This window comes from Orbicella faveolata, unplaced genomic scaffold (genome assembly GCF_042242905.1).
Source record: "Orbicella faveolata isolate gen_17 unplaced genomic scaffold, um_ofav_v1 contig_36, whole genome shotgun sequence".
Taxonomy (NCBI): domain Eukaryota; kingdom Metazoa; phylum Cnidaria; class Anthozoa; order Scleractinia; family Merulinidae; genus Orbicella; species Orbicella faveolata.
In genome coordinates, this window is record NW_028301565.1 from 8,871,681 (window position 1) to 8,885,000 (window position 13,320).

Consider the following 13,320-nt stretch of genomic DNA (forward strand, 5'->3'; position numbering starts at 1 on the left):
CATTTTGACTAACCATAGGTTTATTTATACTACACGAAATTTTTGTAAATGTTCTGATAACATTGCTACTCGAGCCAATTTTCATCCGTGCTCGGACCATGTAGAGGTAGTCCGATAACGGATTAAAGTTGACATGGGTACCAATTACATCCGAGCTGTATCAGACAAAAGAAGTGGACCTGGTATTCATCTTATATTTTTAGCCCACTCTTGTCCACGTTCTTTAGGAAGAAGTATTATCAAACAGAAGCAAATATGAAAGCATAATCCGATCTCAGATTCGCTGGAATTTGTGAGTTAGAATGCGCCCCCCATCTGGTACCCACCCACCCAAAAGGTAGCAATAGACGCGTGCACGCCGTATTAAGGCTGGTTTGGAGTCGTAAGACCTAATGAAAATCGAAAATCGGAGTCGTAAGCGGAGTCGATCATAAGCTTGACGGAATCGGAGTCGGAAGAATCAGAACGTTTCCATTTCTTCCGATTCCGTTTACGACTCCGTCGCTTATGATCCAGTGAAAACTAGATTGTCGGAGTCGGAAGTAGAAGCGGAAGAACCAACCAACAAGGCCCGGGATCGAACGTTGTAATTGGTTTATTCTTCCGCTTCTGCTTGCGACTCCGACAATTAAGTTGTGACTAGATCGTAAGGAACGGGGTCACAAGCGGAATGGGTGTTCTGCTTCCGACTCCGTCTGTTTGATTTTCACTAGATCGTATCACTCTACGACTCCGACTACGACTCCGTCGCTAGTGAAAACCAGCCTTTAGAGCTGTTTTGATTTCTACCATAAAATGTTTACTCTAACTGATTGGCTGTACGCCAGTATGGAATTATCTGTGGCAGCAGTTCGCCTTAAGAATAGAGAGGTCGGAGGGTATGGACTGGAAATTCCGCGAAATAACCGAGTTCGAATTAGCAGGGTTCAGCTGCTTATAAATTCTCTCAAATCCTTACGACACTCAATTATTGAGTGTCGTGAAACCAAAACTAAAATAATCACTCTAGCCAATCACAAAGCACACAAGCAATCCGGTGAACCAATCAAAACTACAATCAAATACATGAAGCTGGCACGAAGCGGGGGAAAACGTGAGTGAATCAGCCGGGTCGAGATTGGTTTTGGTTTAACTTCTGACTGGATGACAAAGAGGCAAGAAATATCCTAAGCCAATCGCGGAACGCTATAATGCAAAGCCAAAGGAAATACAAACAACTTTCGATGGCGAAGTGAAACTGATTTAATCAGGTTTAACGCCGTCATATGTACAGATGGTAGATTATACATGTTAGAATTACTGGAAAGTAGAGGGAACGCTATACCTCTACCTCTTCCTTTCTTTATTTTTCCTACAACCGATTTAAAGCGTAATGATTCTTGTAACTACTCAGCTCGTTTAGTTTTTACTATTTTGAGTAGTTTTTTTTGCTTATTTAAGTTTAATGTATTCTTTTGCAGCATGATATTCTCTGTATTATGCAAAATAAAATGGTGGTTGTTGATGTTGGAACCTTTCCTATGAACCATGATGTCGACCGTCACAGGGTAGTTGTGTTATGTCGTATGACGTCAATTCCACTCGCGCCTTTTACGGGAAGCTTACATAAGATCTCTTTTGGTTTAAACGCTAAAATTTGTAGAAAAGTATTTACAAACGCGCGAAGAAACAGCTCAACAATCGACAACAATGAAGTGTTTTGATTGGCTTACTCAGTTAGTGGAATCGGATTTGGCATGATTTAAAGCGAAGCCTTAATAATCAAATATTTTACATATAATTCTTGTCATTACACAGAAACTGAATGAATCCAGTAATTTCTTACTATCTTACGAGATAATCTGACATTTCATTTCTTATATCCTAAATTCTCTTTCTATATTGCTTGTCAATGGCATTCATCTTCAAATAATTCATGGTATTTTTTTTTCTCCACTGATTTGATACGTATGGTGTTTATGTTTTGAAATTCTTCAGTTTCTCTATCTCCGACACATCAGACATTTTGTTAGCTCCTTCTTTATGTCTCTCTTAACAAGCCCGTAAATAAAGGGATTAAGGGCTGAGTGAGCCAGGAGAAACAGCCACGACAAATTCATGGGCGTTTCTATAGCTGAGTGAGCGATCTTAGCCACATCTGTGACACTGAATGATTGCTTAAAATGAAGATAGGCCGCAAACGCCCAACAGGCAACGAACACTATGATCACTATGCCAAGAACTGTGATAGAACGATCATGGTTTGGATGCCTTGGTTTTGTCTTCAGCGGTACATTTCTGGCGTCAGTGGAGCGTTCGATATCGGAATCTAATCCAACACTTGACATTTCACTTTGAGCCCTGTCTCTCGCAGGTGCCACCGTGAGATTTGGAGCGGTGAATTCTGTTTCTCTTAACGCATCATCGTCACTCATGGCAGTGGAGTAGTTAAAATCCACTTGGTCTTTGAGCCTTTTTTCGCGTTCTTTGTGTCTCTGTATGATGCAGACGATATGTAGATACGCCAGAGGTAATGCAAGGCAAGGAAGCCCTATAAACAAAACAGTCTCGACAATAGTAAACACTTTCATCCCCGTCGCCTGATCTTCAAGGTCTTCGACCAGATACGTGAAGTGAAGGAGGGTTACAACAAAAGGAAGAGCCCAGCATATGATGATAGGAATAAGGTACTGCTTGACGGCAATCACAACGGGGTAGGTCAGCGGACGAGTGACTGACTTGTAGCGGTCCCAGGTCACCACGCACAGACACAGCAGTGATGTATAGACGAAGAACTCGTACATGGCCAGCTGAATTCTTCTGGAACACACTATCCAGTATGTGCATAGTAGCTCAGGGGGTGTCACGAACAGGCCTACGCATAGGTCCGCTATGTTTAAGGACAGAACAAACCGATTTGACAGGTTGCTTCGAAGCTTGCGCCTAGTTATGAGGAGAAATATCAACGGCGTGTTTCCGAGAATCGTAAAAAATGCCAGGAATACTCGTAGAGTCCAGTACCAGCGGTCAGTTGTAACGTTATATGCATGAAATGCTTCTGCTATTGAAGCGCTGGAATTTTCCATTACAGTAGTTAGTTCCTGAAAAGAGAATCAGGTACAAACAATATCAATACATTGCCTAGATCAGACAGGTAACGAGAATAGATGAACTACCAAATTCTCAACACTGGCATTGCAAAACGTACGATAATCTGTTAGGAAAATTTACATTTTGAGCTTGGGACTAAAAGAGTCAAGCAGTGAAAACGTTTTTTTTTTCAGGCTACAATTAGTTTTGTTATCCTAAAACTGTGCTGACTCAAGATGTTGTTCAGCAGTATAGCTCTATAGGAGATTGTGTGATTCAGTTTTTCAAGCTATATGTTTTGCCTGCATTCCTATCACTGACTGATCTCCGACCAGTGGTGACGTAGTGAACAATAATGAGATCTAGTGAGTGAAATAGGCAGGAAGGACACAATTTCTATTATCCTGATGTGTTTCAGGGATAATAAAAGAATTGGGCTGAATTATTAAAGAAAGAAGAGAATCTAAAAGAGCTTGAATTGTTTATAAAGCGTAACTAAGTACTTCTTTTTATCACAAATATGTCAAAGAAGAATATCGTACACTCGCCCCTAACCTTCAAATACAGCGGTCTCTCGTTGCTTCATCGCGGAAAAGATACAGCTGACGGTTCGTGTTGAAAGCGAATGCTTCGCTAAACTTATGTTGTTTAGAATTAGAAAAATTCTTTGCAATCTGCTTCTAGTTTTGCAGTTTTCTCTAATTTCCAGACGGTTACGAATGAATGCCACCGATCGTATAAAAACCACATTTATAGCCAGTTTGACTCGGTTTGATTGTTATGGGAACCATTGCTAACCGTTATCCATCAGCTAAGTCAAACCTATTAGCAGCTGGCTGAGGATGTGTTTACTTTTACGAACTTTTCAGACAAAAAGCCTTCCTTTGATCAGCCGAAGCACGTACGAGGTTATTAGGGCGTGGCTACAGGGCCGTAGCTATAGGAGGAGGCAAGGCGAGGCACTGGTCTCGCCAGTTCTTATTTAGAAAGTCTGATGTTAGTAACCACGGACGTGCTGTGAATCTCATGTGCGGTACCATTAACATCTTAAACAGCTCCGACTTGGTTTCAACGAAAAGGAAAAAATGTTTTGTATTAACTAGAGATAAAACATAATGTGTGTGTGATGTGGCGAATGGCAAAAGCTAGAAAGCGTCAGAGCAACTTACAGATTACCGAATCAATGTATTTCTAGTGCACTGCAAGTTATATTCATTGTGTTTTTAACACAGCTTAGTTTGGAATTGGGCATGCCCTTACGACAGGCCAGCTACTTTTTATGTGGTCCACAATAATATCTTGGTATGATAACCACATTGCTTTTTAGTGTTGCAAAACTATTGAAAGTTTCACAAAAACTTATGGTCTACATCGAAACTATCTTTTAAACAATATGTCTCCTACGACTTAGTTTGCTGTGTTCAGGAAATATTGTTTCTGTATAGAATTTTAAAGACTGGTGAAAACTCGTACATACTTCCTGTTTTACCGCCAAAGTGTCGCTGTGATGGATAAATCTGAAAGGAATGACCAGAGTTGAGGCCGCCGAATCGTTTTTTGTTGATAAGAAGCGATGTTTATTTTGACTATATCAAGGAAGTTTCTATCAACGGACAGCTGTCTGGCGGTGTAACAGTAATATATGCAGGAAACTAGTGAAGATCATAGTATATCATTTCAATAAAAATTTCTTTTGCCAGTTATGACTGAAAATTGTTTCAAATTAAATTTCGCTCCAACTTATTTGAAATGGTGTTGTCTAAAACACGAAGAAATAAACCTCAGACGTTCTTAAGGTCCGCGTGTTTTTTTTTTCAGCCCAATTACTACTACGCTCAAGAAATTGCCGACCTCAACCATTCACTTTGAGTTTATTGACTTCTGTTCAAAAATCCCGCACAGCGACAATTAACGTTCTTGAATCAGCTGGCAAGCGAGCCGGCGGCAAAGTAGATGCCCTCGAAATGTCAACTGTTTGCCATCTGAAAGGCGGTTAATTAAATGAAAGACTGAAGAAACTTTAAAAGCTTTACACATTAGCATCCTATATACTTTTTCTGGGAAAAGATAATGCTTGTTTTACAGAGAAAAAAAAAAGAAATTTAAATACAGACGAACTCATTCAAATACAACTGAATATATGTGGGTCTACGAGCGAATTGGGGAAATAGCAACTTTCGATGCAGCTTTTTCTAATATGCACGTTGTTCCAGTCTCTAATTTAGCAGGTAGTCTATGCACAGTCAATAACTCATGTCTTTTGTCCTTTTTTTTCAAACTGCGCTTTAATGGTGTTTCATATTGATTACACATCAACACTCTCAGAGCTCGCCCAAAAGTCGGGTCGGTTGACATTCAAATTTTCCCCGTCATTATCGACACGAAGTAGCTCATGAATGTCTAGAAAATAAGGAAAGTTATGACTTTCCAATTCTCCAAACTATTACTAAGGGAAATGCAGCGAAATTGATGAGGAGAATTTGCATTTTGATGCTATCCATTAAACTCCTGGGCAGTCGGTAGGACGTTTTGGATAAAGAAGGGAAAACTTTTAAAACCGTTACTACAAGAATTTACCAGAGTTTCGTCAGACACCAATTTCTTTTTTCAGCATTCCATTTTTTGCAGAATAATTACAGCATCTAAATGGATTCCTGTTACCGCTGTGCTGTATTCAAGTGATCAAAAAAAGGTCAGGAAATGAGTTGAAGAAAACACCGCAGGGCATTGAGTGTGTTGATCCCAGCACGAGCTAAATTCTTAACATGTCTGATTACTTCCCGGTAGCTTTTCCACCGAATGTTTTTCTTTAATCTCTGTCATTTGAACGAACAGAGGGCCATTACTATTTAATGCTGTCAGTTCATGGTAATTGCAGTCCATCAATAATGGATGACCACTGACTCATTTCTTATTTTAAAAGTAATACGACTTTAAGAAACCTTCAAGGACAATTCATTAGACTGTCGAAGACTTGGCGTTTAGACTTTTAAATGTTTTCAACAGTGTTTTTCAAATCCAAGTTCCGTCCATGAGCTGACGAATGCTAGGCTTAGAAAAGACAGAGGATGAACGGTGAAATATATTGTTTCAGCGCTCAATTTTTATTTTGTTTGAATCAAATTTTCAATCCTTAGCAACACTGCTGCGTGGTATGAGTTTTTTTGTTTTGAAAGCCTTCCTTTTGAATAATTCAATAGTACAGAAAACAAAATCGCAAAACATTGTAGCGAAATGGCTGTTTCCAGCGGATTTTGGGGGCAACATGTATCACATCAACATCACGGTGAATTTGCATCCCATGGCAACTCGTAATTTCGGACAGAATGTACCGTTTAAATCAGAAGCGTGGCACGATTCAATTCAAACATATTTTTGTAGACAATATTTCACGCAGCTCAGGGAAACAAGAACCTGTCTTTGCAATCTCTACGAATTAAGACACCAAAAAAGATACAAAACACGCAATTCACACTAAGGCTTAAGGACAAAGGAAAGAAAACCTGTCTTGATCAAATGAATTTTCACGAGCTGATCTTTTTTTTACGACAGGGAGATTTCCTCTTAAATAGAAACTGATACCAGGTAGATCGCTTGTTAACAACAGGATATTGCACTAGCGTGTGCTCAAAATAGAATGGGAAAGTACTTACTTGCTTCTTGTTCGAAAACTCTTCGCGCGTGTCTTCCTTGTTGCACACGAAGCGCTTCTCACGAACAAGACCGCTATGACTCATAATATCGAGTATTGCAATAGATGCCAGTAGATTGTAATTGGTCCGCGACTCTCACGTGAGTTATGACAAAGATCTGACAACTTTCACCGCACGTTCGTGATATGGCTTTTTATTCACTGAGATACATGGCATTAAGTTGTTGTTCTTTCTTCTAAGATCGCTAAAAGCCTCCATATAAAGACTCGCTTAATATAATCTTTCTCGTGGAAACGATTTGGAAATATCTCTGTACGCTTCTTTGTTTGCTATGTTCTTCCTATTCAAACTCACAAAATTAAAACTCGTGGAAAAAATTGGTTAGAATATTCCACAAACACCTGCATTTATTTTCAAAATAACATTTTGGTTTTAATTAAAAATGTCATTTGATGGAAAAAAACGTGTTCGAAAGTTAATAAAGGCAAATATTTTGCACTTAACAGATCCGGAGAACTTTAGAACCAAAACAGAGGCCTACTTCTAGGTAATAAAAATTACCTTTTACGTAAAGAAGTTGACGTGCATGTTGGATGTCGCTAGACATCGCAAACGTACGTTTTTAAATTATCTGAAGGTGACGTTAGGGCTAATTTTAGTTTCCGTACTTTCTCGATTAAAAGCTGACGGTATGTCTTTCCTTATCTTTAACGCAAAATTGAAACAAAAAAAAACAAAAAAAACCAAGAATAATGAAATGTTGGCAAATAGGCAGATTTGTTGGTCAAGAATTAAATTAGCTTTAAAGACATAGCGGGAGAATTTAGTAATCAGTGGTAAGGTTTACCAGCTTCTTTGTAATAAGGAAGAAAAATCAAACTGTGCTGGCTCATGAATACAATCAATGATTGATGAAAATTAGCTGCAAAATTGACGCTTTCAAATAGACGTTTATTTCAAAGTCGACCATTTGGACCTGGGCGTCTATCTGAACCGGGCCCGTAATCCAGAGCCCGTTAATCGAGAAAACACGGTATGTGATTAACCTCGTGAAACTATCAACAGTGTAATGTGTATCGCATGCTCTCCTTGCTGTAAGCAGCGAGATGAATAGTCAAATCCAGTTTAGTGCAGCGAAAGGTTCCTGGTGTTTAGTAACCGACAGCGAAAGAGAAGTAATTTGCGAAACAGTTTGGGACCTGTACATGACAACTTACACGTATAATGATCCTGAGTAACGAACGAGACTTAAGAAATTGACGTCAGTTTTTCATGCGTCTGTCCTGTTATTGATCATGAATTTCTTCATAACATTGTCAAAGTAGCTGTCATTGTCAATAACAGGACAGACGCATGAAAAACTGACTTTAATTTGTTTTTTACGATAACAAATTGTCAAATTGTCCACTCTCGCTCGTTAACGCATCGCATAAATTATAAATTCATGTGTCTGTCCGCTTACTGACAATGAAAATTAGCCAATAAGCGCGCGAGAATTTCTGCAGTTATCGTAAAATAAGTAATTGCAGGTCTAGTCATAACATTGAAAAGTAAGCCGGTCAATAAACGCCTCAATAAAACAAATTCTTGTTACCACCTACAGTGGAAGGAAGCGACACTTCACAAGACCTCTAAGGAAAGAGGGACCCGCCTTGTTTTCTGGTTTTTGCGTCTATAACAGTTAAAAATGTTACACTCAATTCGTGATCGCGAACTTAGGTTCTACAACTATTATCGTGAATGGTTAGGCAAATAAATTTCGACGGGGGAATAATTAAAACAACTCACTCTGTACTTTCTTATTTTGTTGACTGTTTTCTTCACTCAAACGGTAGTCGTTTTACATGTTTGCAGAACTATTAGTATTTTGAACTATCCAGCGACCGTCACAAATGCCCCATTATCATTCTCGCCCGCTAGAGCCGCGATACTTAGCGTTGGTCTAGAACCAGCCGATTAGGACTTGGACCCACTCTCGTTTCCAGAGCTTCTCGATCAATGGAAAACCTAGGGTTTCATAACTCTAATGAATTGCCTCAAGGTACCAGGAAACGAGGACAGTCAATGGGTTTTCTCCAGGATCCCAGTGATAAAGAACCTTCGAGGGCTTGGGTCCTTGGGTTCCAGAGACTAGTTTGTTTGTGACCCTGACATATCTTGTATCGTACATGAAGATTACACACTTCCTCTAAATATGGGCCTCAGTTAGCAAGGCGTTATATCGTCCTCCGTCAATGGCAAAGGTAATCGATAATAATGATCCTATCTATAACAGAATTCTCGATGGTTTTCTGTGCACCTGTTTGTCACGTAATCGGCGCGGGATCTCGTAGGTGTCCAAGTACAGGTATCCGGGTACAACTCTTTCTAATTGGATGGCTGTACTGAGCTGTTCTGTACTGGATTGAACATGCCACCCTTCCGCACTGCCGGCGGCCAAAGGACCTTTCAATATAGACCGACCTCTCTGTGGAATGAGTTGCAGCCTGCGCTAAAACTTAGCCCAACCGTGACGGATTTCAAGCACCTACTCAGGCGAAAGCTTCTTAATGACTGTTTCATTTAATTTTATTCAACTTTGTCTTCTTTTAACGTTATCTTTGTCATGTGTTTAGCTTTCTGCGTTTTTTTAAACTTTGTAATGTAACATTGACTCTGAAAAGCCCCGTGGTTACGAGCCAATAAAGTATGTATGGTAACAGGATACCTACGCCATTCGCACGTCAATTACGCGAGCTTTAATGGCTTCCTTGTTAATGTTCTTAGCCTACGAGCAGGCTCATGTTGGAGTACAAGCGCGCGAAATCGAGCGGCGAAGCTGCGAGATGACAAAGTGAGGCTCACTTTCTTGGCGCCTCTTCACCAGACTCCTTCCCGCCGGATTGCTTTGCCCTTCGCCGCTCGCGCGTGTGACTGAAAGGTGAGCTTGCTCGCAGGTTATAATGTTCCTTACCGTTTTTATAACTTGAGGAAAACACTTCTGACGTTTTCCCTCAAAAGAAGTTCTCAAAAGATTATTTTAATCTCGCAATTTGTTATTGATACGATTAATTACTAATTGGACCTCGTGTCGGACAATTCAGGGAGTAACGTGCTCGTAATTTCCTGAATCGGTCTCGCGCTGCGCGCTCGTCCAATTTTGAAATTACTCGCCCGATTTCTCCCTGAATTGTACTCCATTCGATCCAATTACTATTACTCTGAATAATGATAACAATGACTTTATTAACGTGTCACGAACACTAGCAGAGGAGAGTCTCCACCCCAATAATAAAATCATGAATTAGAAGGATTCTTGTTACTTGTCAAACCATTTCCAGTCGGCACTGATATTTGAACAGCGCCTTCAAAAATGGCGGTTCATTGTTCAATTACGACTGATAGGTGATTGGTTCTTCATTGCTCTGGGCCATGCTTTAATGATAAGCTTCGCCTTCATCCGCCAACCAGTATCATTTATCGTTCTCTTTCGTTGAAGTCTCGATACCAACGCATTTCTAGAACCAGCCGATTTGGACTTGGACCCACTCTCGTTTCCAGAGCCACTCGATCGATACCTCATTTGCATTTCACTTCCGCAATGCGGTAAACTTGTTTCCTTCACGTTTTAGTTTTGGATGTACAAGTGCTGCGCTATTTTGGAATTAAGAAAGTAGATATCAATGAAGTTTGCTGGGGTGTTGTAAGGTAAGAGGCTGCAAAACATTCAACTTGTACACCGCAGTCTGTTGAGCATATAAAATAATGATAATGTATTGTTATTGAATTTACATCTGTATGATCGTATGATCGTATGATCGTATAATCTATCTAGGTTACGGTTCATAAAATATTTAGCGACAATTCTAAAGAATTAATTTCTTCATTGGATTTGTTATCCACTGTCATGTCTGCCTTATCAGGAATTGAAGGTGCCAGAAGCCCTGATTTCAGCGCTTCCCAATTATCTCAATTTATCGAACCCGTTGATACGTCTGCATGTGGAGTCGTTGGGGAAAATGGCCGTTGGCCGGGCTAGCCATAACCATTAAAGACATAAGCTAACGGTGGATTTGCATTCTGTAAAAACTTAAACAGCAATTATATTTGAAGCGATTAGATGCATTCACCAGTTGCCGCAGCAATTCGGGTTAAATTATGTTCAAGTCTTGTTTACAATGACAACCCTAAACTTATTACTCTACTTAAAACGTCCAAGTTCCAACACACAATAGGATGTTTGTTATATGACTTTGTCCAAAACTGATTGATGTTCTTCTATGTGAAATGTGTGTGAAAATGCCCTAGTTGAAAGGGTTTTCACTTAAACACATACGATTATCTTGTAGCTTCTAGTAGGGGAGTCCCCGACGACGCATAAGCCAAGATATGCAAATTTATCAACATTTTCAAAATGAATTGTCGTGGTTTAATGTTGTCTTAAGATGAGAATATCTTTTTAGACTGGGGGCGAATTATTATATCTGTCTGAGACCAAGTAGCAGAATAGTTCGTCTGCCTGATAGATCGTCCAGGTATAAATCCGGTGTATAGACGAATTTAGACTACGAGTAGTCCCTCTTTCGCTCAGTCCGTCGTGCGTGACGCGAAAGAAAACTACGAGAAAAGAAATAGCCGCACGAAATCCTGGGGGCGAGGAGCCCGCGCTCCTCGCTCCCAGGATTTCGCGCGGCTATTTTTTTCTCGCAGTTTTCTTTCGCGTCACGCACGACGGACTGAGCGAAAGAGGGACTACTCGTGGTCTAAGACGAATTGTGCAGCAAAATCGTCTTCGGCTGATTTGTCGTCTGTCAGCACGTCTTCAAGACGTTTTAACGACGTGCTGACAGAACAATCAGCTGAGGACGACTCTTGCCGCACAATTCGTCTTAGACTACGAGTAGTCCCTCTTTCGCTTAGTCCGTCGTGCGTGACCGCGAGAGATTCGTGTCATCACCGAATCACAAACAATAAGAACCGAAAGTCGGAACCACACCAGTTTTGTACATGTGCAAAATCCGCCATTCGATGACAGAAGGCTCTCCGTTATTTTTCCTTCAAAAGAATACTAAACTGTTCTTTTGCCGAACGTTTTGCTTAAAAAGTCGAAGAAATGTGACTGCAACATATTTCTATCCTCAGTATAGATGGATACGAACCTGATGGTTTGCAAATAGGAGAAAATCCTCCCCAATCGAAACGCCATTTTTTTCGCTTTGTGAAACGAGCTGCGCGGCGCAGTTTAACCCAGATATAACGTCACTTTTTGTTGGATGGTCCAGATAAGCAAATTTCAGGAGTCTTCTGCCCCGCCCCTGCGCGATACCAACGCGATTCTAGAATCGATTCTAGAATCTTGCCGCATAATTCATCTAAACACCGGATTTATTCCTAGACCTAATACAAATTGAGGGTCGGATAATTCGTCTCTAATATAAATTGGGCCAGTGGACCTTTGGGTCGAATAAAATCATAGATCCATGTGTGTCTAAATTCGAACGATGTGAACGTAATATTGCTGGTTTTCAGTGTCACGCAATTCAAAATAGATCAAAATAAAAAATCAAAACCGGTCAATAGATAAAGTCCAGAATCTGGGAAATGAAAGAAGGTAAATATGGAAAGACTCTCGCCAAAATTCTGGTCAGAGCAATTTTTCTTATGCGAGATATGCGGAAAATTTTTTTTCTCAAATTTATAGAGATTTGTATGGAGACGCCATGCTGGTGCCCATCCGTATGGGCACCAACATGGCGGCCGGAAACCAACAGAAACATCTGTCACTGAGTTTTGCTACAAAAGCGTGAATTTATCCCTCGAGGAACTCTAAAACATTAAAAAATTACTTTTTCTAAGGCATAAACTGTTCAGATAGCCAGGTTCCTCGAAATAAGTCACTTTTTTAACCATCATGACAGCTCTCTAGGCCGTCATGTAAATGCCGCGTCACGCAAAAGCCCTAGAAATTCAAGCGTAGTGTATTACAAAACCAAGAACCCATTCGGAGCGAAAATTTGTATGAATATTAGTTTTCAGCTGCTCTTATACATCATTAAAGTAAAATCTCAGGAAGATCAATAGTTTTGTAGTTCGAATTTTAGTGACGTCATGTGAAAACCAGCTATAGACTGTGTACATCCGCAGCCTCCCCTCAATAAAATCGGGTCCCTCTCCCGATTTTTTCTGAGGGAAGGGGACAGATGTACGCAGGCTAACGTAATATTACTTCCAGATTAATTCAACCATAACTAGTCAGAGGCTATGCTTATCTTGATTTAACAGTATCATCTTTAGAGTCTGTAAAATTCCTGTTTATTTATAGTGTTATTTATATCATAATTAAGATTAATGGCAAAGCTCCTGCGCGCCGAAGACGCGCAAGCGGAACCCCATACCTTAGAAAATTTGGTAACCCAGAATCTAAAAAAATTCGTTTGTCACATGACTATCCGTACGTGCGTACGTCCGTTACGTTCGTACGCCAAGCCAATGCCTTGAAAAATAAGATAGTAGCACCATTAACATTTGGACATTCGAGTTTTGTTTAATTGACAGCTGTCAAAACAAGGTATCTGCTGACCAATGTCACGTGACCATATCGCGGGCTCAGTTTAGAACT

The 13,320-nt window shown here is 40.2% G+C and overlaps 2 protein-coding genes across 3 annotated transcripts in view; one reads left to right on the forward strand and one right to left on the reverse strand.

Moving 5' to 3' along the window:
- Positions 1 to 1,218: 1,218 nt before the first annotated feature.
- On the reverse strand, positions 1,219 to 7,457 carry LOC110064927 (putative G protein-coupled receptor No18). Of its 2 annotated transcripts, none has more exons than XM_020772036.2 (2): positions 6,723 to 7,457; positions 1,219 to 3,080 (listed from the first exon to the last, which is right to left on the reverse strand). In XM_020772036.2, the coding sequence occupies exons 1-2, from the start codon at positions 6,804 to 6,806 to the stop codon at positions 1,983 to 1,985; spliced, it is 1,182 nt and encodes a 393-aa protein (XP_020627695.1). In that variant the 5' UTR covers positions 6,807 to 7,457; the 3' UTR covers positions 1,219 to 1,982. The 2 variants fall into 2 exon arrangements, with proteins under 2 accessions (XP_020627695.1, XP_020627696.1); XM_020772037.2 differs by lacking the exon at positions 6,723 to 7,457 and adding an exon at positions 4,921 to 5,193.
- A 2,783-nt stretch (positions 7,458 to 10,240) lies between these two features.
- The window catches only part of LOC110064924 (uncharacterized), a 16,906-nt gene continuing 13,826 nt past the window's right edge, over positions 10,241 to 13,320 (forward strand). Inside the window, exon 1 of the mRNA XM_020772032.2 lies at positions 10,241 to 10,409. The gene's annotated coding sequence lies outside the window, so the exon portion shown is untranslated. The remainder of the gene's footprint in view (positions 10,410 to 13,320) is intronic.